This window comes from Rhagoletis zephyria, unplaced genomic scaffold, assembly GCF_001687245.7.
Source record: "Rhagoletis zephyria isolate East Lansing unplaced genomic scaffold, Rhagoletis_zephyria_1.1 Rzeph_scaffold_00144, whole genome shotgun sequence".
Classification (NCBI taxonomy): domain Eukaryota; kingdom Metazoa; phylum Arthropoda; class Insecta; order Diptera; family Tephritidae; genus Rhagoletis; species Rhagoletis zephyria.
In genome coordinates, this window is record NW_016157228.1 from 150,384 (window position 1) to 177,397 (window position 27,014).

Genomic DNA, 27,014 nt, shown 5'->3' on the forward strand with positions numbered 1-27,014 from the left:
GATCAATTTTTCCTGCACCCCTAAACACAAATACACCCCCTGCTTTAAGGGTGCACGCGATCAATTCGGCATAGGGCTCATTCGAAAGGGCACGGTTTAGCCTTTAATTTCTGATATATGCAAAATTTGTACCACGTCAGGGTTCAGCTCTATAATTTTTCGAAAATGGCCAAAAACGCTGTTTTTAGGGGTTTCAACCCCTTTTTTCTCGAAAACGTGACGTGATGGGACATTTTTGACCCCGGATTCGTGTTCAGCACGAAAAATCCGTTCAGAAACACCAGGTCCCGTCTTATTCGCAGAAAAAAAGTTGAAATTTGTAGACCAGTGTAATCATTACTTCGGTTTTGAGTCGAAACTGTGCATGTATGCATTACTTCGGGTTTCTCATATGCATTATTTCGGTTTTCAAACGAAAGTGTGCATATGCATAATTTCGGTTTTTCTTATATGAATTATTGCGGGTTTCAATCGAAACTGTGCATATATGCATTATTTCGGTTTTTTATACCCGAGCGCACTTGTGCACAAGGGTATATTAATTTTGTTCACATAACGGTTGTTTGTAACAGCCAAAACGAATCGAGATAGATATAGACAAATGTATACATAAATGATCAGAATGAGAAGAGAAATCGATTAAACGGTGACTGTCTGTCTGTCCGTCCGTCCGTCCGTCTATGCACACGATAACTCGAGTAAAAATTGAGATATCTTAACGAAATTTTGTACGTGCACTTCTGTCGGGCGTAGGACGGATGGTATTGAAAATGGGCAAAATCGGACAATAACGCCTACCTCCCATATAACGGTAATTTTCAGAAATACGAAAACTTCGATATTTTAGTAACTACTGAAGATTATTCACTCAAAATTTATATTTACAATAATTTTTAGACGAAAAATAAGAATATTATAAATTTTTGGAAAATGGGCGTAGCCAAGCTTGGCACAGTTGTTAGCCTTGCTACAGCATACCAAATGGCTGAAAATTTTTAAAATCGGACAATAACCACGCCCACATCCCATATAATGGTATTTTGGAGAAATACGAAATCTTCGATAAATCCGTATATATTAAAGCTAATTTATTCAAAATTGAAGCCTGCAACAATTCTTTCCCAAGAAATACGCTTATGATAAAATTTTGGAAAATGGGAGTGGCACCGCCAACTTATGATCACATATATGTATCTCGGTAACCGTTCTACCAATTTGTACCAAACTCGGTATGGTTATTGTGCTTGCCACGTAAAAGAAAAACGTTGAAAACTATTGACATCGGACTAAAATTGAGGCCGCTTATCATATAACGGTAAATTTCAGAAATGCATGAAACTTAATATTTCCAAATTTAAGCACGCTAATTTACTCAAAATTGATACAACCCGGCTTACCATGTAGCGGTAGCTTTCGGAAAGTGAAAATCATATATTTAATACTTGCGCCGGGTATTTAATGTTCGGCTCCGCCCGAACTTAGACTTTCTTACTTGTTTTCATATCGCACACCATCTTCAAAAGAGTCACAACTCAAAATTTGTCAATTTTGAGATTATGCGCTAAAAATGTTAGCAGAGCTTTTATTTATCTTTCAGCAAAAGCTGGAGCAAATTTTTGTTATAATTTGTTAAAAAACTTAAGGTGAAGTCGCTCTTGCCCATATGATTATTATGTGCTNTGAAAATTTTTAAAATCGGACAATAACCACGCCCACATCCCATATAATGGTATTTTGGAGAAATACGAAATCTTCGATAAATCCGTATATATTAAAGCTAATTTATTCAAAATTGAAGCCTGCAACAATTCTTTCCCAAGAAATACGCTTATGATAAAATTTTGGAAAATGGGAGTGGCACCGCCAACTTATGATCACATATATGTATCTCGGTAACCGTTCTACCAATTTGTACCAAACTCGGTATGGTTATTGTGCTTGCCACGTAAAAGAAAAACGTTGAAAACTATTGACATCGGACTAAAATTGAGGCCGCTTATCATATAACGGTAAATTTCAGAAATGCATGAAACTTAATATTTCCAAATTTAAGCACGCTAATTTACTCAAAATTGATACAACCCGGCTTACCATGTAGCGGTAGCTTTCGGAAAGTGAAAATCATATATTTAATACTTGCGCCGGGTATTTAATGTTCGGCTCCGCCCGAACTTAGACTTTCTTACTTGTTTTCATATCGCACACCATCTTCAAAAGAGTCACAACTCAAAATTTGTCAATTTTGAGATTATGCGCTAAAAATGTTAGCAGAGCTTTTATTTATCTTTCAGCAAAAGCTGGAGCAAATTTTTGTTATAATTTGTTAAAAAACTTAAGGTGAAGTCGCTCTTGCCCATATGATTATTATGTGCTAAGAAATGGTTTTTCTCATTTTCTAACAAACGTATTATTTTGAGTTGTGACTCTTTTGAAGACGGTGTGCGATATGCATTATTTCGTATGCACAGTTTCCATATACACAATTTCAGGGTGCCAAATAAAAGCTTGTAAAAAATACAAATTTTGGCTGTACAACTCAAACATGTTGGCTTAACCGTTTTTTTTTTTTTAATTAAGCATCGTCAGTTTCTCCTTGTAGTGAACAGCAACATTTTGAAATTATTTTTTTATGAGAAGCTTAATTACTACTCGGCCAGTTTTCGACCGATTTTTGAAAATAGATGATCTCACCAAATGACCTCCTTGAGTTTATGAAGCGTTATCACACAGACAGAGATCAGAGGAAGATTGTGACGCTTTACCATTTCTATTTTATCAGGTACTAATGCTATTGAGGTACCAACAGTGGTGAAAGACTGTGCTTTTGTTTTGATGCCACTGCTTTTCTTGATTTTTTCTCCAGTTTTGGGTGTGCCTTAACCGAGCACACAACACACAAATTTATATCAGCTTATTGGCTACCCTGCAAAAATCGTTGGACCATGTGGTCCATTTGTGCCATATTGGAGTACATAGATAGTACTTACAAAATGCTCCTCTGTAATGCAGTAGTGGCCCAATTCGTATCTCTAAACCAGCTTATTGTTACCCGATCATTGCTCGAGATTTAAAGATCGTAATCCCCACACGATGTTTATTGGGCTGTGATGCTGAGAGGTAGATACTCCGTGGAGTAATACCTGGAAGTAGTTTGGTGCTACTCTGATGTAATGCATAGCTGGAGCAAATGGTCCTGCCCTAGGGCAACGCAATGTTGATTGGGCCACATTCTTCATATGCATTTTGATTAAATTTGGGTACTCCTTGACCCATAGGGGTACTCTCTAATCGGGTGTTTGCACTATAACTTCCCTGCAGCAAAATTTAGAGACAGTCTGGCAAAGTGCTAGTTCCGCCCTACAAATTTCAGAACTGTCTCTGAACTACTGTAAAAAGGTTGCAGAACTGGACGGTTGAAACTCATATGTTGCTAGTTGCGCTGTCATCAATGTTACTCATCCCAGTCATGTGAAAGCAGACAAAAGAGGCACAAATGTACTATACTATATTTTTTCGATTTTCTTTGACCCTAAAAATAATAGCAAACTGTTTTCGTTTATTTAATATGTAATTCTCTTGTTTATGGGGCAACTGCTAAAATATTTCCAAAAAACATCGTTATTGGTAACATTAATGTCATTTTTATACATATACACGTACGTATAAAATTGAATGCAAAATATAACCTAAAAATTTAGTTAAGCTACACTTAACAGCAAAAGTCTGCGTACATTATTTCTTTTTTAAATATTCACTATATATTGGGAGTTTAAATTTGTTTATTATTTTATAAAAAAATTGGTCATGCTTAAAACAACATCATATAAACCGTATTTTCAAACTTTATATAAAACAAAGGAAAATTCAATGATTTTTAAACAAAATTTTCGAACTTTTAATCAGATAAAAAAAAAATAACCAAAATGGTAAACAATCTCGCTTTGAAATGAGGGTGCTATTGATATGACCGATACTGTACATACGTCAATATATCACTGATCACCCGGAATGTGTAGTTATGCAGTGTTTTTTTTTTAATTTTCAATGTTTTTCATTTTAAATATTTTTTGTTAAGTTTTTATTAAAGTATGTCTCATATTCCATAAACCATTTAAATTAAAATTCTTAACTGTGCTGCAAACTTGATAGAACTCTAAAACTGTCTTAAAATTTCAAACTTTTTAATCAGAGTTTTTTTTTATAAATATTTCGAGTATTCAGTTTTATAGCCCATCAAATTTTAGTGTAGTAACGTGTTACCTTGCATCTTAAACGAGTATAATTAAATAGGAGAATACCTTTAAAAGCGTGCGTAAAAAGAGTTATGAAAAATCAGCGCAATAAATTATACTAAAATTTAATGGGCAATAGAACTACATACTTATAACTCCGATTTGAAATATTGAAGTTTTTATAACAGTTTCTAGAATTCTTCTAGATTTCCAACATAGTTAGATACGTGAATTTTTATGTTTATGTTATAATACTTATGAGCCATCCTCAAATAAAAAAATTTACGAAAAGTATTTAGCATGAAAACCATTGTGAATATTCAAAATTTTATATATTCTTATTAGATGCCGCAGAGTCTATGTATTACATTTAATACAATTTAACGCTGAGTTATCACAAATAAGCATTCAATATATCACCATTTTTCTAATTTTTTCACACAACTTAGTTTAGATTTTTAATTAAAAGTATCACAGAAATAGCCATTATACGTAACAAATATAAATTATTTTTAAGAATAACGGTTTTAGAAAATGAAGGAATAACTGAAACTTTATGTTCCTAATTTTATAGCACAGTTTGCCTCAAAAAATAAATTAGTGCAAAACAACTACCTCTTTAATCATAAAATTAAGTATTCTTTATGTACAAAATTGTATGCGTACTTATTTAATATTACGGTATTAAAAGAAAAGGCTCTATACTATACATCTTGGAACCGGCTCAAAACTAACCACATTTGCTCTAGCCCGGAGGTGACCCTTTTTGAACTATCTAGGAACTGTTGTTATATGAACTGTCTCAGAACCATCTAAACCAGAGTCAGTTCAGAACAAGTTCAAAAGTTCTGCAGAGGGCGACAATTGTCACTTCGTAGGACATCGCCATGTTAAAAAAGACAGTTGAAAGCATTGAATTGGGATAGATGAAGAACCAGTACCGTCCCTTTTCAGGCTAGCTCAGCGCAAGTTGTGAACCAGTTTGATTTGCTGCAAGGTTAACACACACACACACATACACACATGAGCGGCCGGCAAAGCAACGAGAACAGCGAAGTAAATATAAACATAATCACTTCGATTTGACTTCAACCCTTAGCTTGAATTCTATGCGTTGACATATTTACAGTGGCCCCACACGACAAACATGTGCGAGAGCATGCTCGGCTTGCGGTGCATGTTTGTCGTTTGTGGGGCGGTTCACGAGCATGTTCGCAAAAAATCAAAAAATTTTCTAACACAACAACACCAAGCGAACCCCCCCAAACTCACTTTCCTTTCCTTTAGACAAAAATTACTTACGTATGTAGTATGTAGTATAATTTTATTTTGACAACACCAAAACAAAAACATAAAAAGATGAGATCATTTCAACGTACACTAACAAAACAAAACAACTTATCACAACTAAAGTTCAAAATAAACATACAGTGCCGCCCAAAATTATTGACTCTGAGAATTTTTGACAATGCATGCAACATTTTTTTGTTTTAATTTGTTATAAAAATACAGTTTATACTATATCAAAAACTATATACTATATCATAAAAACAAACTTTGTGCAAAACTCGGAAAATTTCAATAAACTTGCATACAAATTTGCATTTTTCTTTTGAAAATGAATTTTTGCAGCCCAAAATTTTAGTTGATTTTTGATAATTTTTTTGATAACACTTTCTTCCATACAAACAATGTTCCACAATTCTTTTTGTATGGAAGACACTTTTAGCAAAGACAAAATTGCTAAAAATCAACGCGATTTTCTAGCAACTTCGGACTTGCACTTTATTAATTGGCTGAAAAGCTACATTTTCAACATTTTTCTAAAAGAGTAGATGAAAAATTCTCTGAACTAATAATTTTGTACGGCACTGTTCTTATAAGTACACTAGGACTTATGAAAAAATGTAAGTACCAACAAGATAAAAAATCAGTCATATTTTTCGTTGCTGTGAATTTGTTTCAAAACTTCTTACTTTTCCTTAATATAATTGTAAAACTCTGTACACGTAATCTTTAACGTATGAGCTTTTGTATATAGAGCGAATTTCTTTCCTTAGTCCATTGAGACGAAATAAGAGAAAAAATGTATCTACATTAGAGTTATGACTAGGTATGGCCAAGGTGTGATGGACAACTCAGTGAGGCTCTCTTTTAAGGTACTATAACGTCAAAAAATATAAACAAATGACAACTCTTCTGTGAAAGCGGGAAGGAGTTTATACTTGCTCTTTGGCATTTTCTGGGGGTAATTAAAACACTACAAACACACATTTTTATATTCTATAAACTTATATATATCGATCATCAAATATTGCTTGTGCAAAGTTCAACTATCTGGAGATGTAATTATTTCACAAATGGCATTGGTAGTGATTTTTGAACTTTTATTCAAATTTTTGCAATAAACTCTGGACACTTAAACGAAACCTAGGGCATTTTAAGGTTGGACTGGGACACCGGGATAAATAGTCTAAAACCAAGACGTCTAGCAGCCCTATAAATGAGGCTAAATTACTAGGTGTATATGTATGTAGCATGTTGGTGAACATGCTCGCACACACGTTCGTCGTGTGTGGCCACTGGAACGCACGAACATAGACTCCACGTCGACACATAAACACACAAACGCGTATTGGCTAGCTTAACATACGTAAAAATATACGTACATACATATGTACCCACGTATGGCTGCATAGTGGAGCCGCAAGCAAAGCGAAAATAAAAGTGAAGAAAACAAAAACCAAATCACTTCATCTCATAATCAGGTAACAAAGTAGTGCCCCGTGAAATATGCAATGCCAGAATTTCCAGAATTCTTCATAGCTGAATCTTTTAACGTACCTAGAATCGCGGTGACAAGAACTGGTAACATTTTTTGGTAATCAAATTTTCCGGTTACAAAATCTTCAGAATAGACCTGTTAAAGGCAAATTATATACAAATACGTATTGTTTTTGATGTTGTTGTCACGTTTTTAGTTTCATCGAGTTTCAAATCACTCATAAGATTACAATCGACGTTTGAAGTCTGCGTAAAACTGTAGATCCCTCCCCTTTGTGTAACAATATCAACGCACGCCACAAATCGGAGGAGAAGCTCGGCCAAACACTAGAATATTGTATAAGCGCCAATCTATTATTATTAATGCTTACTGTAAATTATAATTTGTTGATGTAATTTCATCGAAAACCGCTGATCTTACGAAAAACAGTGATATAATCAGGGCTATCACTGAACCCATCGTAGGTTCGATTTTCGTGAAATCTACGAAAGTGCTATTCCTGAATCCACATTGTTATTTGAAATTTGAAATTCGTAGAGAGCCGACATTGAATCCGTTCGTAATGAAGATTCATACAGATACTCTACGATGGGTAACCAAAATTTAAAATCGCTTAATCTTGAAAATAATACAAAAAAGCTGCATTATTGCACAGTATATACAGTAATAAACCTTTTTGAGTACTCCTCGGGGGTAAAATCTGATCAGGGTTGATAATGAGAAGGATCATGAATTTTGTTGATTCAGAGTTGTATACAAAATTATTCTGGTATGAAAGGGAGCAAAAACCGGACTATGGCAGAGTGGCACAAGTCATGACTGTGTAATAGTGCCCGAAACTATTGCAAAAGTGTAAAAACATTGCAAATTTTTGTCTATTATTATAGATACTAGTATAGATTATCATAGTTCAGTGTATAATTTGTTATATTACACCGCACATGATAATGAACTGTTAAATGTTGAAAACGCTTGTAACTTGTAGATCACTCAAACTTGGGTGTGCTTAATGGCTGGGCGGATGTGCTGGCAGTCATTGGGATCTGTATAGCTATACAAACCTTGTTTTTTTTTTAATAAAGACTTAAATATATTCGGAAATTTAGAATTTGGCTTGATAAATTCACAAAATTTACGGTTTTCAGAAATAATTTAATATTACAATGGACTTTTTTTATTTTAAACTTACATTTAAGAAAACTCCATTCAATGCTATAATTACGATTTGAGTTTTCCAGTTTATAAAACACAAGCGTTATTTATGTACTTAAGGGCCGGTCACTCAATGTCTGGTTAACACTGTTACTGTTACGTGAAGCAAAACTGGAATCGAGTTGACGATATCGCACAAACGATCTAACAATTTTTGATTTTTATGAAGCAAGACAATCTCGACACGATATCGTTCAGACGATTGTCGTCATACGTGATTCATGCCCTGTAAATTTCTACTCAACATGGTCGTGCTTTAACGCGGCTATTGTGAGTAGGTCATTAGCAAGCATTATTGCATGCAACTCTGTAAGAGAAATATAGCTAAAAATTACTGTTGATTTTTTAGAATATTTTTGTGGAGGGTGTTGCGAAGTTTCTTGCATATAACACACGAACAAAACTTACTTTTTTATATGGAAGACGGAACATCCTCCACATAAAAAAAAAATTCTAAAAAATCAATGGTATTTTTAGCGACTTGAAGCTGGCACTTTATTATACTAAAATGAGCTATAAAACTCGAAATCTCTAGGAAATCTAGTTAAAAAAATCGAAACATCGTTAAAACTTTTTTTAACTTTAATTACTTTTTGTGAACTTTGTGCAAGCTTTGACATTTTTATCTATGTGGTATCTGATATACATAGATCGACCCATATTTTAAATGAAAATTATTAACAATAAATAAATATAAGTCCAACAGCATCATTTTGAATTATGCTGCTATTATTTTGACCGCAAATGTGTCTCTTACTTTGTTTTTATGGTTTTGTGAATTATATGTATACATACGTACATACATATTTTTGTATAAATTAAAGTGTTGTCGTGGAATAAAGGAAATGTATCATAACTTTATACCTAATCTGGACATTACTTCGTTGAAATGGATCACCTTTGTTAATATATGGTTCGTAGTTGGGCTTTTCTCATTTGTCCCGTTAAAATTTTGTAAATCCCGTATTTTTAGGACAAATTATTCGTTTGTCGCGTATGACTGGAAAAAAAATCTGGCAACACTATCTCATCTTGCTTGGTGCATTGCACCAGGCGGGCGAATTTTAAACTTTTTTCCTACATCTTTTAAGTTGAGAAAAACTCATTTGAGGGCTGAGTATTTGGATTTCTTGGAACTAACTATGATTTTTTAAAGAATGAAGCGGAAAAAATTTTAAAATTCGCCCCCCGTGGTGCAATGCACCAAGCGAGGTGGATGTCTCGAGCCATATGTAGCGTAAAAATATTTTTGTTCCGACCACAATATACCCTTGATTAAGAACAAAAGCTTGCACTATCTGATGAATGCGTTTTTATAATTCGCTTTTACGTGAATGGTTTATGTGTCCCAATGCCTCAGCAGCTGCCGTAGAGGATCTAAATTAAAAAAAATAAATGTTAAATTGTATAAAGTCCCAGATCCGGTTTCATCTCAGGAACCAGTAACGAAATTGAGTAAGCATTTATGGTATCTTTCTTAAAAAGCGTCAGCCTTGGTTTTTTAAAATGGAAAATGAGACGCCAGTACAAGAAAAAATATGGTAAAAGCACTAGTAAAAGAATACAGAGGTGGATCTAAAAAGAAATTCACAGTCGATGACGACGGCGTACAAACACTAGCGGGTTTAGCGACAGCTATATTTTTGAAATCAATTTGCAAATAATAATTATAGCTTTACTTTTCAGACAAATCAATATTTTTTTTTATTTCTCGCGAGAGTTTACCTTATTTTCAAGACTATAGATCGATCCAGCTTTCTTTTTCTTTTCTTACCTTTAAACTAACCTATCTAAATCTTTTTAAAAAGTTTTGTCGACCGATACTCAAAATCCTCTTATGTATATATCATGATTAAGTTATCAAATCGAACTGAACTTCAAGGCAAAAAGCATTTTTAAATTTAAAAATGTTATAAGAAGTTAGGCATATGCCGGATAACCGAATACACTGTAAAAAATAAGAGCCGGTTTCGGATATTCGATCGGTAGACTGCTGTCCCTAATGAATTCTACATTACTATTGGACTGGGTTTAGGGAACTTATTCCAATTTATATATCAATTACCATGGAAAAAATAGTTCAATCGTGTGAAAAATACCGAACTCTAGCGACAAGAAAAAAATAGCAATTTATAAACTATAAAGGGATTGATGGAAGCAAAGTTTCAAATAATTTCCAAATTTGTTTAAACTGACAGGAGGTATTTCTGTACATCGCCTACTTCAGTGAACTCAGTGATAGTGTTGAAAATAGAAATAGTTTATTGCCCTTTAATGCGGAAAAGATTCTTTTTATTATGGGAAATACATAATTTTTTAACTTTCATTATTAAAGTTGATAAATAATAACATTATTAAACTTGATAATAACACGCAAAAAAGTCCAAGTTCGGGAGGAGCCGAACATTAAATACTCGGCGTAAGTATTAAATATAGTTTTTTCACTTTTCCGAAAACTACCACTACATAGTAGAAGGGGTTTTTTTACCTCTATTTCAAACACCTTCGATAGAACGTTCAGTCAGACATAATGAGATAAACTAATATTGGTATAAGTTGGCGGTACCACGCCCATTTTCCAAGCTTCGATTATAATCTTACTTCTTTGTTAGTATCAATTTTGAGTAAACTAGCGTCCTTAAATTTCGAAATATCGAAGTTACAAGCATTTCTGAAACTTACCGTAATATGAAAAGTTCGATTTCAATAATTTTCAACGTTTTGCTTTTATGTGGCAAGCACAATAATCATACCGAGCTTGGTACAAATTTATCAGAGATTACCGAGATACACACATGTGGGCAGTGCCACGCCCACGCCGCCGCCGCCGAATATTTTTGAAGTTGACCACGCCGCCGCCGCAAAGCCTGTCGGCGTGAACCTCTAGTGCACAGACTGACGGACAGACAGTCACCGCTTAATTTCTTTTTTCATTCTGATCATTTATGTATACATTTGTCTATATCTATCTCGATTCGTTTTGGCTGTTACAAACAACCGTTATGTGAACAAAGTTATAATACTCTTGTGCTCAAGTGCGCTCGGGTACAAAATTACAATAAACATTTTTTCCAGAAAGAGATTTTCAAACTAAAATTTCCACAATAAAAATCCTTACACCTTTCTAAGGTACTTACTCGATGTCAAAAGTTGTGCTAAGGTACTGTTATTTAGCATAGGATCGCTTGTGGCTGATTGCAACTGTGACGAGACCATCAAGCTACTACCTGTCGCACTGTTCGTCTTATTTGTTCCGTTTGGCCCAACAATCGTATGCTGATGTATAGAATTGCTGCGCGAGCGCGGTTTATTGTTTTTAGCTTGATACTTTGGAACAGCAAAATTATCGTGACTTGAACGTGACTCTAGTTTCTGAAGTGTCACATTCAGTGGTAAGCTGTTCGATCTAAACATCTCCCGAGGCAACATATTAACCACTGCCGGCTGTTGCTGTTGAGTGAGTTGCTGCATATGATGTTGCTGCGTGGACAAAATATGCTGAGTAGATTGATGCTGCTGCTGCTGTTGTGGTTGTTGATGCTGATGACTAGACGACGAGGGCGACAATTGGCATTGTGCTTGTACCTGTAATTGTAAAGGGCTTGGCAACGTAGTCACCTGACAGCCTAAATTCAATGGCAGCGATTGTTGGTGTAAGTGTTGTGCAGTAGACGACTGATCGTGCATGTATGGTGAATTCGTGTTAACGCGCATGTTTATATAGCCACCAGTGGAAGCAGATTTTTTGAAACTACTCACGCTTGGATAGGGCTTATAAGAGTTTGAGCTGTTGTTGCTACTTAAGTTGGCGTTGACAGCATACACCTCAGGTGAAGTATTTAAATTATACATGGATAGCATATCAGTGGACGGTGGTTCAGTTTTCACCGCCTGCAAAAGGATCGAAGAGTTGCCTGTATGTGCTGAATTGGTGGTATTGATTTGCGTTGCGTTGGGCATGCAGTTAGGGTTTGTCTGTATGATGGCATAGCCCTTGGGCTTTGCATTTGCCATCGAAACATTAAGCAAATTATTGTTGATATTGATACCACTTCCAGTCGAAGGGGAGATATCAACGTTGCCAAAGCCACCATACGCTGTACTACTAGCAACCTCACCAGAGCCGCTTATTACTGTTACAGGCGTTGTATACTGTGTGGGCGATGTTTGCATTTGTTGATGCTGCTGATGAAAGGCCACCGTCTGGTGCTGCAAAGGGGTGCAAGGTAAAGCTGGCTGAAGATGTTGGCTTTGTTGGCTTTTTTGATGCTCTGCCAGCATTTGCTGATATACCGTAGTCTGATGCAAAGTGGGTTGAGCTTTGTCATAGTTGTGGGGTTCCCTTCTGTAAAAATAAAAATCCTAAGAAAAACTTACAAACAGGTATTGATAGAAATTTTGTTATACCTAAATGGCCTCTGGGAATTTTTTGAAATTCGTCCTTTCATCACACTTTTACTCGGAAATTCATTGCTTGGTGATCTGTTACTCGAAGCTCCATCGCTTGAAGTCGGAAAATGTTTCGAATGCATTCGCATTGATGGCGAGGCTGATGGTACAGGGGCACATGATCCCACACCATCATTTGGCACTGTTGAAGAACGCTCTTCAGCCATTATAGCATCCACAGAATTTATTGTTTGCGATTGATTTGTTCCTGAGGCATTTATTAATTGTCCGCTACTATTTTCTCGCGATATTGGAGCAGGGTAACGTTGTCCCATCTCCGACTGAAATTGTAGCGAATCAAGCGGTGCATTCAAGTCCAACATATTGGCGTCGTCGTTTACAGGTAGATCATTTGAAGTGTTGCTTACAACACCAACAATATTGTTCGAGTCTAGCTGCTCGGGGCCTATGGATGCATTGATTAATAAGTTATCGCAAGTGAAAAATTAATAAGTTATAAATACCCATGATCGCTGAGAAGTTGTATTCAGCATTTTTAAGCATTTCATCAGAACCCTCCTCAGGCACGGGTGGAAGACGTGTCGGTTGAAGCAGTTCTGCAAAAAATAAGGCTTTGTGATTGATAAATGGATGGTTTTAGTATGTATTTGAGCTGAATATGCTTACCATCAATTGTCAGATCAATATCATCAATATTAGGCTGCAGAGAGCCAAGACCAGGTTGTATGAAATCGGCTATACCAGCACCACGCGCTATCTCTCGGGGATCTGGAAACGGAAACGGTCCGTTTATGGATGAAAAGAGCGTATCATTTGTCCAATCGTCGGGTAGCATTAGTGACCGATCATTCAGCGGAGACCATTCTAAGAAGTCGAATTCGCTTTTCTATAAAAAAAAAAATAATATTAATTATTGATAAATTGTCACAAGTTCGGGGCGTTTATTTGCAATGTTGCAGATTCTCTTTTATATACTACTAATCTTTAGGAAAATAGTGTAGTGGTTCACTTTTATACTTGTTTATCTATCACTCTTGTAGTTTAAAAATATAATTCTTTTATTGTATTTTGTCTACACATCGTCCTGCCCAAAATTAATTTGTTTTATTGAAACCTTTTGGTCACAATTCACGTTTACGATTTTCATTGGCACATTTATCTGCGAAGATTATGGTTTGGTGGCCATTTGCCACTTTAAATAACCTAACGAAAGTGTTATGTCCGTGAAGAAGTTCTTGAAATTCTCCAATTGTGCAACATTTCATAGCACGGTTAATCGCAAAAATAAATAAATTTGAAGAACTATTTTCTCTTCACTCGCTGGCGGCAACAATGATCCGGTTCTATAGTGAATCTGCCCTAGAAGCTTTATAGTATAATTGGTGGCGATTTCAAAATAGGTGCGTAGCATTGTTCCACATAAATGCAATATACAAACACACAGGGGCGGCGAAACGCCCTGTGCCCGGGTGGGTACTTCTGCTGGCGAAGGGTACCTATTAAGGCATCTAGTACCGGGATTCGGAGTCCCGAGCACTTTTTTGAGTCCCGAAATCCCGGGATCAAGCCCTCGGGATCCCGGGACCCCGGGATATAATTTAATTTACGACCAAATTAAAATAAAAAAAATCAGAATTATAAAATAGCAACCCTACAAATAATCAAATAANGTATTTCGGCAGGTGGTGATTTGAGATTTACCACTGCACAATTCAACGTTGGTTTCTTCGAATGAAGCTTTAACGCATAATAATATTGGCAAATCACATCCATTGGGCCAATCGAGAGTTCGATATACTCAATTNATACAACAATACGACAAGTACGACACCTTGTGAACCACCCAAATATATTACAATTCTAACACTACTTTTATTCTATACTAGCAGACCCTGCGAACTTCGTCCCGCCCAAAATTAGATTTTTAATTTAAACATTTTGGTCCAACAGTTTCTCCAACAATCTACATTTAGGATTTGTACTGGCACATTCATCGACTAAGACTATGGTTTGGTGGTCGTTTGCCGCCATAAATAACTGAACGAAAGTATTATGTCCACGAGAAGTTCCCTTGTGGCAACAATGATACGGATCTATAGTGAATGTGCCCTAGAACAGAGCTTCTTAAAGCGGGTTCCGTAGAAAAGTCACCGGGGTTTCGCGAAATTATTTTGGTATGAATAAGCACGGCGGTCGCTTTGGGTTGCACACAGAAAGAAAAGTTCTATAAACAGCTTGGCCGAGACACAATTATCTATTTTCAAGTATACATATGTACTCGTAGTTGGTACCTATGATTGTCGTACTGTGTGCCATACCTGCAAAAAAGCGTTGAGCTTGCGCTTGACAGCTTGTTTTTTTTCTAACTGGTAAGTGTTGTTGGCCGCTGTAGCCAATAGTTATATACAAGTTTCTACAAGGAACGCGACGATTTGCCAAATGATATGTAAAATTTCTTAACTGGGCACTTGGTAAATCACCTGAAATCTTTGTCAGATTATTTTTCGGATGGTAGTAGGTAATATCGGTTTGGTAACAAATCCATTTCCGAAGCATTCATAGATCTTCAGAGAACTTCGACATTGAGATACACATTTGAATCTGTGTCTCTGAAAAAATTTTGGGTTAGTGTTAACAGTAAATATCATGAAGTCGCCAAAAAGGCCATCTTACCTTCTCTTCCTTCTGTCATAATTAACTCTGTCAACAGGGTTTTCAGCTTACACTTATACAAAAAACAAATTCAAGTCGAAATTTGATGCAACCCCAGGAATGCGCATACAGCTTTCAGATATAATATCGAACAACTATTTTATACAATATTTTTATTCAAATATAAATTGCACTGCCTTTGATTTTTTGTAATTTGATGTGGGGTTCCATAAAATGAATGGTGTTTAGTAAGGGTTCCATCAGCTTAAAAGTTTAAGAACCCCTGCCCTATATCTTATCTTATAGTTTCAAAATGGATGCGTATCCTTGTTTAACAGAAATACAATATACATATATAGACTGAGATGAAATACCTTAAAAGCTAGTTCCGCGAAAGTAATTTAAGTGAAAAATTATTTTTTTCTATCAGGTTCTATATTAAATTCAATTAAAAAAATTAATTTTCATTAAATTGCTTTCATGAAACTGGCTTTTAAGGTATTTCGGCAGGTGGTGATTTGAGATTTACCACTGCACAATTCAACGTTGGTTTCTTCGAATGAAGCTTTAACGCATAATAATATTGGCAAATCACATCCATTGGGCCAATCGAGAGTTCGATATACTCAATTGTGCAACAGGTCGATTTAGTCTGACATTTACGGCACCTTTTCTCACTTGTCGATTTTTAGTAATAACTCGACCTCAGCATCACCTCACAGCTCTTTTTTGCAATTGGACTGCCTTTACCGTTTCCAATACATGTTTTGAATATTCATCAAATCGGATCNCATTCATAGATCTTCAGAGAACTTCGACATTGAGATACACATTTGAATCTGTGTCTCTGAAAAAATTTTGGGTTAGTGTTAACAGTAAATATCATGAAGTCGCCAAAAAGGCCATCTTACCTTCTCTTCCTTCTGTCATAATTAACTCTGTCAACAGGGTTTTCAGCTTACACTTATACAAAAAACAAATTCAAGTCGAAATTTGATGCAACCCCAGGAATGCGCATACAGCTTTCAGATATAATATCGAACAACTATTTTATACAATATTTTTATTCAAATATAAATTGCACTGCCTTTGATTTTTTGTAATTTGATGTGGGGTTCCATAAAATGAATGGTGTTTAGTAAGGGTTCCATCAGCTTAAAAGTTTAAGAACCCCTGCCCTATATCTTATCTTATAGTTTCAAAATGGATGCGTATCCTTGTTTAACAGAAATACAATATACATATATAGACTGAGATGAAATACCTTAAAAGCTAGTTCCGCGAAAGTAATTTAAGTGAAAAATTATTTTTTTCTATCAGGTTCTATATTAAATTCAATTAAAAAAATTAATTTTCATTAAATTGCTTTCATGAAACTGGCTTTTAAGGTATTTCGGCAGGTGGTGATTTGAGATTTACCACTGCACAATTCAACGTTGGTTTCTTCGAATGAAGCTTTAACGCATAATAATATTGGCAAATCACATCCATTGGGCCAATCGAGAGTTCGATATACTCAATTGTGCAACAGGTCGATTTAGTCTGACATTTACGGCACCTTTTCTCACTTGTCGATTTTTAGTAATAACTCGACCTCAGCATCACCTCACAGCTCTTTTTTGCAATTGGACTGCCTTTACCGTTTCCAATACATGTTTTGAATATTCATCAAATCGGATCATAAAAAAAGATTTTAAGTAATAACTCAACTCCAGCGCCAACTGGCGGGTTAAATTTTGAAACTAAACTATCCAGAGACCCACTCAAACAAACAGACAAGACTTTGTTAAAATTCCTCCAGCCATTTAGGATTTCACAAATATACCGACAGAAGAATTATATGCACCAGGAGTTCTTAAACTCTTAAGAAGATGGAACCCTTACTAAACGATTTTTATTTTACGGAACCCCACATCAAATTACTAAAAATCAAAGGCAGTGCAATTTAAATATGCATAAAAACTTTTACTAGAAATAGTAAACATACTTTAAATTTTAATGTAAAGAATGAAATTGTTTCGCTGTTATTAATTATTGTATAAAATAGTAGTTCGTTATAACGTCTGAATGCTGTATGCGCATTTCTGTAGTAGCATCTAATTTCGACCTGAATTACGTTGTGACAGGAGGAAGCAAAGTTAAGGTGGCCTTTTTAGCGATTTANTATAATATCGAACAACTATTTTATACAATATTTTTATTCAAATATAAATTGCACTGCCTTTGATTTTTTGTAATTTGATGTGGGGTTCCATAAAATGAATGGTGTTTAGTAAGGGTTCCATCAGCTTAAAAGTTTAAGAACCCCTGCCCTATATCTTATCTTATAGTTTCAAAATGGATGCGTATCCTTGTTTAACAGAAATACAATATACATATATAGACTGAGATGAAATACCTTAAAAGCTAGTTCCGCGAAAGTAATTTAAGTGAAAAATTATTTTTTTCTATCAGGTTCTATATTAAATTCAATTAAAAAAATTAATTTTCATTAAATTGCTTTCATGAAACTGGCTTTTAAGGTATTTCGGCAGGTGGTGATTTGAGATTTACCACTGCACAATTCAACGTTGGTTTCTTCGAATGAAGCTTTAACGCATAATAATATTGGCAAATCACATCCATTGGGCCAATCGAGAGTTCGATATACTCAATTGTGCAACAGGTCGATTTAGTCTGACATTTACGGCACCTTTTCTCACTTGTCGATTTTTAGTAATAACTCGACCTCAGCATCACCTCACAGCTCTTTTTTGCAATTGGACTGCCTTTACCGTTTCCAATACATGTTTTGAATATTCATCAAATCGGATCATAAAAAAAGATTTTAAGTAATAACTCAACTCCAGCGCCAACTGGCGGGTTAAATTTTGAAACTAAACTATCCAGAGACCCACTCAAACAAACAGACAAGACTTTGTTAAAATTCCTCCAGCCATTTAGGATTTCACAAATATACCGACAGAAGAATTATATGCACCAGGAGTTCTTAAACTCTTAAGAAGATGGAACCCTTACTAAACGATTTTTATTTTACGGAACCCCACATCAAATTACTAAAAATCAAAGGCAGTGCAATTTAAATATGCATAAAAACTTTTACTAGAAATAGTAAACATACTTTAAATTTTAATGTAAAGAATGAAATTGTTTCGCTGTTATTAATTATTGTATAAAATAGTAGTTCGTTATAACGTCTGAATGCTGTATGCGCATTTCTGTAGTAGCATCTAATTTCGACCTGAATTACGTTGTGACAGGAGGAAGCAAAGTTAAGGTGGCCTTTTTAGCGATTTAATGATATTTACTCTTAACACTAACACAAAACTCTTTCAGAGACACAGATTCAAAAATTTGGATTTTTTACCAAACCTATATTACTACTACCGAAAAATAATCTGACAAATATTTCAGGTGATTTTCCAAGTGCCCAGTAATGACATTTCACATTTCATTTGGCAATTTATCGCGTTCCTTGTAGAGCTGCAAAACTATCGGTGGTTGGGCCATTCGATATTTTCGATAGTTTTGGGCATCACCATTCGATAGTATCGATACTATCGGTAAGAGAAAAAATATGGGATCCTTATTACGGCACTATTTATATATAAAAAATCATATCTAAACAATCAGAGGTATGGAAGATATACCTTATATAGCACCAATCTAAGTGATTTTCACTACTGTGTGATCGGNATAGAGGAGATACATATATAAAAAATCATATCTAAACAATCAGAGGTATGGAAGATATACCTTATATAGCACCAATCTAAGTGATTTTCACTACTGTGTGATCGGTACGTAAACCGGTAACACAATTTAATGGGTTTAGCTTCCTACAAAAAGGAGATACATATATCGCAAAAACTGGTAACTGAACAATCAGTGGTACAAAAGATTATGATTATACAGTCCAAATAAAGGAGTTTTACAGTAAAACCCCATATCTGAACAATCAGTTGTATGGGGGCAATAAACAGGTTATAGTGACCCGATCTTTGTTAATTTTATTGTAAACTTTCTGTTGATAATGAGTGAAAATAGTGCGAAATTTCATGTTTCGAGCTGCATAGATGGAGTAGTTATAACAAAAAATCGCATATCTGAACAATCAGTTGTATGGGAGCTATATGTAAAAGTGACCCGATCTTTGTTATTTTCACTGTATATTCTGTTGTTAATGGGTGGAAGTATTGCAAAATTTCATGTTTCGAGCTGCATAGATGGAGTAGTTATAACGAAAATTCTCATAACTGAACAACCAGTTGTATGGGAGACAGTGGCGTAGCCAGGGAGGGAAGCATTTTGGGGGAGGCATTTGGGGGGATAGATCCCCCCGTCATCAGTGAAATGAAACTTTTTTATTTTTGAATTACTAACACAATACTATTTTACCCTTCCGATTTATATTTTTTTTTATTTCAGACTGATGACAAATTATCTTTTAATGAATATTTGAATATTTGCGAAATACACAAGGCCATTTTGCTTAGTTCCCTACAGTGTTAGGAAATAATCTATAATCTATACAAAAACTGTACTCCTCGACTGTAAATTGTATCGACTTTTTAATTTGCTAATATATGCATGCATACATAGATTCCCTTCAAGACCAATGCTTTGATGGTATTCACGGGAAAGTTTATGTAGGTACATTTACATATTTTACACTTTTAACATAAATGTCAAGGCAGATATTTTAAGATACACTTCTTAACAAACAAGTTTTTTAAAGTTATTATGAATGGATAAAAGAGACATCTTCTTTGAATTCAGTACTAAAACTTGACATTTCAAGTTAAAAAAATCGACGAACATACTTAGATAATATGGAAGAAAATTACCAACATCGTCAAAAATATGCCTTGATGTATATGCCTTGAAATATGCCTATATGTAGTTCACAGGTACTTTAAATTTGCACTTTATTAGACTAAAATTGAATGAGCTAAAAAACTGCAAAATATTAAGAGATAAAATTGAAATAGAAAGTTCAAAATTTTTACGAAAGTTTGTCGATTTTTTTTAGTGTTGTTCAGAGATTAAACTTATTTTCATTTAGTGTTTGTTAAGGAATAAACTATATTTTTATAAACAAATAATTCAAATTAAAATATAATAAAATAAATAGTCAAATTTAGTCAATATGTGAGTGTCGTAAAGTTATGATATTTAAGAACATCTCTTTCTTAATTAACGATGACACTGTTTTTCTATATGAAGCTGATTTCAACATTTTGTTTTAATAAAATTTAGTATCGAAAATATTCGTTCAAACCTTGCCTAGGAATGTGATATAATGGTTCGTTCAAAACCTTTTTTTCAAAACTTATAAAGGCAAAAACGAGAAGGCGAAGCAAAAAAGAGAATAAAAAATAAATAAAAAATATTTCCCGCAGTGAATTTTCAAATTTTTAAAACGGTATAGTAATTTAATTTTTTAAATTTAAATAAAGCATGAATACCCTATGGAATAAACGAATAGATAAAAAATATATAACGGTAAAACTACCACATACATAAATATATGAAAGAATGCGCTCAGCCGACGCCTCTAGCCATTGTGTGTCACAAATTTAAGTTATCGATGGAAATTTTTTTTTTTTTCATCCCCCCCAAAGCCAAATCCTGGTTACGCCACTGATGGGAGATATATGATATAGTGACCCGATTTTTGTTATTTTCACTGTAAGTATTCTGTTAGTAATGAGTGAAAACGGTGCGAATTTTGGTGTTCCTAGCTGTATAAATGAAGAAGTTATGGCAAAAAATCTCATATCTAAACAATCAGTTGTATGGTGGATATAAGTTGTAGCGACCCGATCTTCGCAATTTTCACTGAAAGTTTTCTTTTGATAATAAGTGACCACAGTGCAAAATTTCATGTGTCTAGCTACTTAAGTGGAGGAAATATGAGAGCTATAGGTTATAGTGACCCGATCTCTGTAATTTTTACTCTAAGTTTTCTGTTGATAATGGGTAGAAGTAATGCAAAATTTCATGTTCCTAGCTGCATAAATGGAGAAGTTATAACGAAAAATCTCATATCTGAACAATCAGTTGTATGGGAGCTATATGTTATAGTGGTCCGATTCTTCCGGTTCCGACAAATGATTAATACATTATAAAAATACACCCACCTACCAAATTTGATCCGGATATCTCGAAAACTGAGAGACTAGATTGCATACAAACAGACGGACAGACAGACAGACAGACAGACAGACAGACAGACAGACAGACGGACAGACGGACATGGCTAAATCGACTCAGCTCGCCGTTCTGATCATTTAAGTATGCATTTTAATGGGTCTATCTCTTCTTATGCTGGTACTTACAAACATCGGACCAAAGTTATAATACCATTTCATGCTCATGAAAGGTATAAAAACAGAAATGTTAGTTTTAAACACCATTTTGGTGTGCTTTATTAAAAATAACAAATAAGTTATTTTAAGCAACAAAAACAAAACGTTGCAAGTCTAAATTTTAAACAATTTTCAAAAACGAGGCAAGTTCGAGTTTTTCGAGTAACCAAAATTTCGAGCTTTTTAATTAGGTTTTTTAGAAAATTTTTGAATATGCATTTTTGTAGTTTGAAGTAGCTAGGTCTCACTGTTGATTTTTGGCAATTATTTGTATTTGAAGGTTTTCGATAGTATCGCGGTAGTTGGCTTCCATTCATCGATAGTGGTGTCAAACTGAAACTATCGATACTATCGATAGTGCCATCGATAGTTTTACAGCTCTAGTTAATTGTAGAAAGTTGTATATCAAATAAAACACTTCTTTGAGGTAAAATTTTCGAGTGCCGAAAGCTGAACTAGAACACACAAAATTTCTGATATCAATTTCGTGACGAAAATTATACGCATTTTTTAAGTGCCTTTGAAACGTAGGGAAAATCTTTTTTATTCGTACGAATCGTTGCAAAAGTTCTGTTTTTTATTTTGTGTTTCTAGCAGTAGACGGAATTTCGCAACGTTCCGAATAAATAATCAGCCTCATTGCGTAAGTCGTAAATTAGGCTAAATTGTACGACTCGACAACAGTAGCATTGTCTATTGTCGTACTGAAATAAGTAAACGATCAAAATCGTCGAAAACTATACAGTGCTGCCAAGTTTTTCCGTTTTAATACTCTAGTTGAGTGGAAATTTTAGGCAATGACGTGAAATTCTCGATACGATTCGACTCTCGAAAAACGACTTGCACTCGACACGACTCTCACAATGAAGGTCAATAAAAGATTTTCCGTACGTTTCAAAGGCAGTTAAAAAATGCGTATAATTTTCGTCACGAAATTGATATCAGAAATTTTGTGTGTTCTAGTTCAGCTTTCGGAACTCGAAAATTTTACCTCAAAGAGGTGTTTTATTTGAAATCAACTATTTTGGGGTAGCAAATTTAAAATCGACGAAAATGCAGACAATAATTTAAATGTTTTATTTTTCTCAAATAAATTGCTAAAAATATTATCTAAATCTAAATTATGTATTCATATCGATGTGTCCATTGAAACATATAATTTTTCGAATACGAAATAAAGCGAAAAAGAATGATCCGATCCTTTGTATTCGAAAAAATTAAAAAAAATAAAAAATATTAGACATGATAAAAGCTTACCAACTTTGGATGCAATAAACAACTGTATTCGTCTGATTGTTTCGTGGTTTATTTTTGTTAAGATTTCTAGCGGGTGTGGGGCGCACACATGTGCTTTTTTTTAAGAAGTTTTACTTCTATCACGTGAACGGTATTGCACTCGTGCTATTAAACTAATGCTTTTTTCTTAAGTAGTTTTGATCAGTGGCAATTTATACATATGTATGTAAGTAGTAGCGGTACATTGCGTGAACTAAATGCATTCATACATACATATTTATGTACAAATGTGGGTAATATTGTATGCGTCTTCCCAGGTAGGTTAAGTGCAGATGATAAACCCACGTAGCATAGTTAAATGCTATGTACATACCCACAATTAAAATGGGAAAAATGTTACAATTTCGGCATATGACTGCAAAAAACTCTAAAATATACACAAATTGTGGTTTCCACCACATGTACGAAGTGATTAGCACAGCTGCATCCTTCAACTTGTCAACTCGCGGGAAATTCCCCGATTTGCAGGGAATTTCGGTTTAAGTGGCAAACGGGGAATGGGCAATTTTTTCGGGGAACTGGGTGTGTTATTTTTATATCTTAAAGTAACAAAATATGTTATATATATATATGTTAATTTTTATATGTTAATTTTGAACCATTTGACCCTTTTTGGAGCGACATTTTTTCAATTTGAATCGAAATATCTCCACAACAAGAGTTTTCCCAGATATCAGCTATATACCAGAAGAAAGCTAAGGTTTTGGGATAGATTTTAGGAAGCTTAGAATAAAATCGACTGACCAGTTTTTGAAAAGATTCCCGAAATGTATATTTTCAGCAGCCCGATTTTTAGTTTTCAGGCGATAACGTTATGACGTGTTTATATTTTATGAACACAAAAGATAGCCTTAGATAGCTTGTTTGAAGACCCTTCTACTGATATCCACATCTATGACATGGACTGAGTAGTGCGGCCTCAGTGGTAGTTTAAAAAATTGCCTTTTTTCGAATTTCAGGCAGCAGCCACGCCCACAAAGGCATACGAATCAAACCATCCTGGAACGTTCTTAGTTTTTCTTGTACTTTAATTCCTGAAAGTTTGAAAATAATGTGTTTGATGTACAGACGCCACATACATACCAAAGCATCTCGTAGTGGAGACACGAACCAAAACACATTTACCTCTATATCTTTCCAACTAGTAGCCGGAGCGTAATATATAAGGTATCGTTTGAAAGGTATTGGGCTATAGAATAACACTAAATATGTTGGGTGTACCCACATGCCCCCTTAAACCGGCAAAAGCAAAAACACGTTTTTTGTTTCGCAACACTAGCCTAATTTTTAAGAATCCGGTTAATCGTCTATGAAGCTTGAATACATTTTCTGGACACACTCTGCAAGACCTTTCCAAAGATATCTCATACATGTCGATTGGACGTCTGGATAAAAACTTTTAAATCTCGTGTATATATAAGCGAGTCATTTCTGCATGCTACTGTGGCTGCTTTCGTCACTCACGCGCACTGCCGTGCGATATGATAACTCTTTGGCTACAGCGGCCAACAACACATACCGGTAAAGAAAAAAACAAGCTGACAAGCGCAAGCTCAACGCTCTTATGTAGGTATGGCACTCGGTACGGCAATCATACCATCTACGAGTACATATCGTCGCCTGGGTAAAAGATTGTCGTATGTTACGCATGTACGTATGACGCTTACGACAATCTTTTACCCAGGCGACGATATGTATACTTGAAAATAGATAATTGCGTCTCGGTCAAACTGTTTATAGAACTTTTCTTTCTGTGTGCAACCCAAAGCGACCGCCGTGCTTATTCATACCAAAATAATTTCGCGAAACCCCGGTGACATTTCTACGGAACACTTGGGTTGCGCGGAACACACTTTAAGAAGCTCTGATATACACATTCAAAGATAAGCAAAAGTCAGTATGTTTGTACTCGTCCACGCCCTCTTATCAAAGAGCCCATTTTCTCAATGAGTATGGGATTAATTTCATATATATCCATACGAAGTGTTCCAGTTCGGTTTGTATGGGAGGTGCCACGCCCCCTTTTCAAATAGTCCGAACTTTTGTTCATGTGTATGCGATTGATTTCATATATCACCATACCAAGTTCCAGTACTCTACCATGAACATTTCCAGAGATATGCAGTATGAAAAATTCGATTTGTATGGGCAGTGCCACGCGTCTTTGCCAATACCTCCAATTTTTATCTAAAAGTATGGGATTGATTTCATATATCTCCATACCAAGTTCCAATACTCTACCATAAATACTTCCAGAGATATGCAGTATGAAAAATTCGATTTGTATGGGCAGTGCCACGCGTCTTTGCCAATACCTCCAATTTTTATCTAAAAGTATGGGATTGATTTCATATATCTCCATACCAAGTTCCAATACTCTACCATAAATACTTCCAGATATGCAGTATGAAAAATTCGGTTTAGAAGGCAGGTGCCACGTCCCCTTTTCCAATAGGTAAAATTTTTCTCGAAGAGCATGCGAGAGATTTCATTTGCGCCCATACCAAGTTCCAATACTCTACCATAAATACTTCCAGAGATATGCAGTATGAAAAATTCGGTTTGTATAGGAGTTGCCACGCCCCCCTTTTCCAAAAGCTCAAATTTTACTCCAAGAGTATGTGATGGATTTCATATATCTCCATACCAAGTTCAAAAATTTTACCATGAACGCTTCCAGAAATATGCAGTATGAAATATTCGGGTTGTATGGGAGGTACCACGCCCTCTTTTCTAATAGCACCAATTTTTCTGCAACAGTATGCAATTGATTTTATGTATCTCCACACCATATTTCAGTACTCTACCATGAACATTTCCAGAGATATGCAGTATGAAAAATTCGGTTTGTATGGGAAGTGCCACGCGCCCTTTTCCAATACCTCCAATGTTTATCCAAGAGTATAGGATTGATTTCATATATCTCCATACCAAGTTCCAATACTCTACCATAAATACTTCCAGAGATATGCAGTATGAAAAATTCGGTTTGAAAAGGAGGTGCCACGCCCCTTTCCCAATATGTCTAATTTTTCTCCATCACTCTACCATGAACACTACCTACGGTTGCCAGACGTACTGATTTTATCAGTACAGTACTGATTTTTCGACTCTTGTACTGATTTTATTCATTTCTTCAATCAGTACGCTAATGTCCTGATTTTTCAAAATTCGTACTGATTAGTACTGAATTTTCAATTCAACAAAATACTTTAGGATTTTCTTAAGGTTTTTACATAAAGTTGGAACTTACTTAAACTGTACTGTGAAAAGTAAGAAGAAAATAATTTAATTATTTTCTATATTAATAAAAATGTTGTGTTCGTATGTCACGGTTGTCAAAACTCGAGAACGGCTGAACAGATTTGAATATTTTTTTTTTTGTATTGTTCGGTATAATACCGGAACCAATGATACCGCAAAAAATTGGAGGGTTGCCACCTATTTGAAAATTTTTAAACCCAATTATATTGATAAAATAAATAAATTATTACAATATGGGTATCAAATTAAAGAGGGTTAAGAAAGATAACTGGTGGAAATATTTTTGATGAAGGTTGCCACCTATTTGAAAATTTTAACTCGGTCAAATTGATAAAATGAATGAAATATTGCCATGTGGGTGTCAACCTGAAGAGTTTTAAGAAGGCTTACAGCCGAAAGTATGTTTGAAGAGAGTTGCCACCTGATTGAAAATTTAATTAAAGTGCAGTGAAACCTCCCTTGGGCGGACACTCACCGTCAGTCATTTTTTGTTCGCCCAAGAGAGGTGTCCGCTTAATGGAGGGGAAGCCTATTTTAGAACTTTTTAATGTTTTAATTAATTGAATAGTCACTATTTCTTATTTGAATAAAAGATATTGATATTACATCGTTCAAACAAAAATGTGCATGTATTTTTTCAAAAGTGCACATTTCGTTTATGTGCGTAAGTACATATTAAGTAATAACAAAATAAAAATAAATATTACATTTTAGTCCATAAACTACATGAAATCATAGATTCATTACATAAAAAACTGGGAAATTGTCGATTGACGTAAGTTTTATTTTTAA

At 34.8% G+C, this 27,014-nt stretch overlaps 1 protein-coding gene across 2 annotated transcripts in view; it reads right to left on the reverse strand.

Moving 5' to 3' along the window:
- Mondo (MLX interacting protein mondo) overlaps window positions 1-27,014 on the reverse strand; it is a 419,132-nt gene that overhangs the window by 135,126 nt on the left and 256,992 nt on the right. The window contains exons 5-8 of one of the 2 annotated variants that reach the window (XM_017638582.1): window positions 13,306-13,525; window positions 13,143-13,235; window positions 12,637-13,084; window positions 11,367-12,574 (exon numbers count right to left, since the gene is read on the reverse strand). In XM_017638582.1, coding sequence (XP_017494071.1) covers window positions 11,367-12,574; window positions 12,637-13,084; window positions 13,143-13,235; window positions 13,306-13,525 — 1,969 coding nt within the window. Of the gene's footprint in view, window positions 1-11,366; window positions 12,575-12,636; window positions 13,085-13,142; window positions 13,251-13,305; window positions 13,526-27,014 lie in introns of both variants that reach the window. The other variant, XM_017638574.1, reaches the window with a different exon arrangement.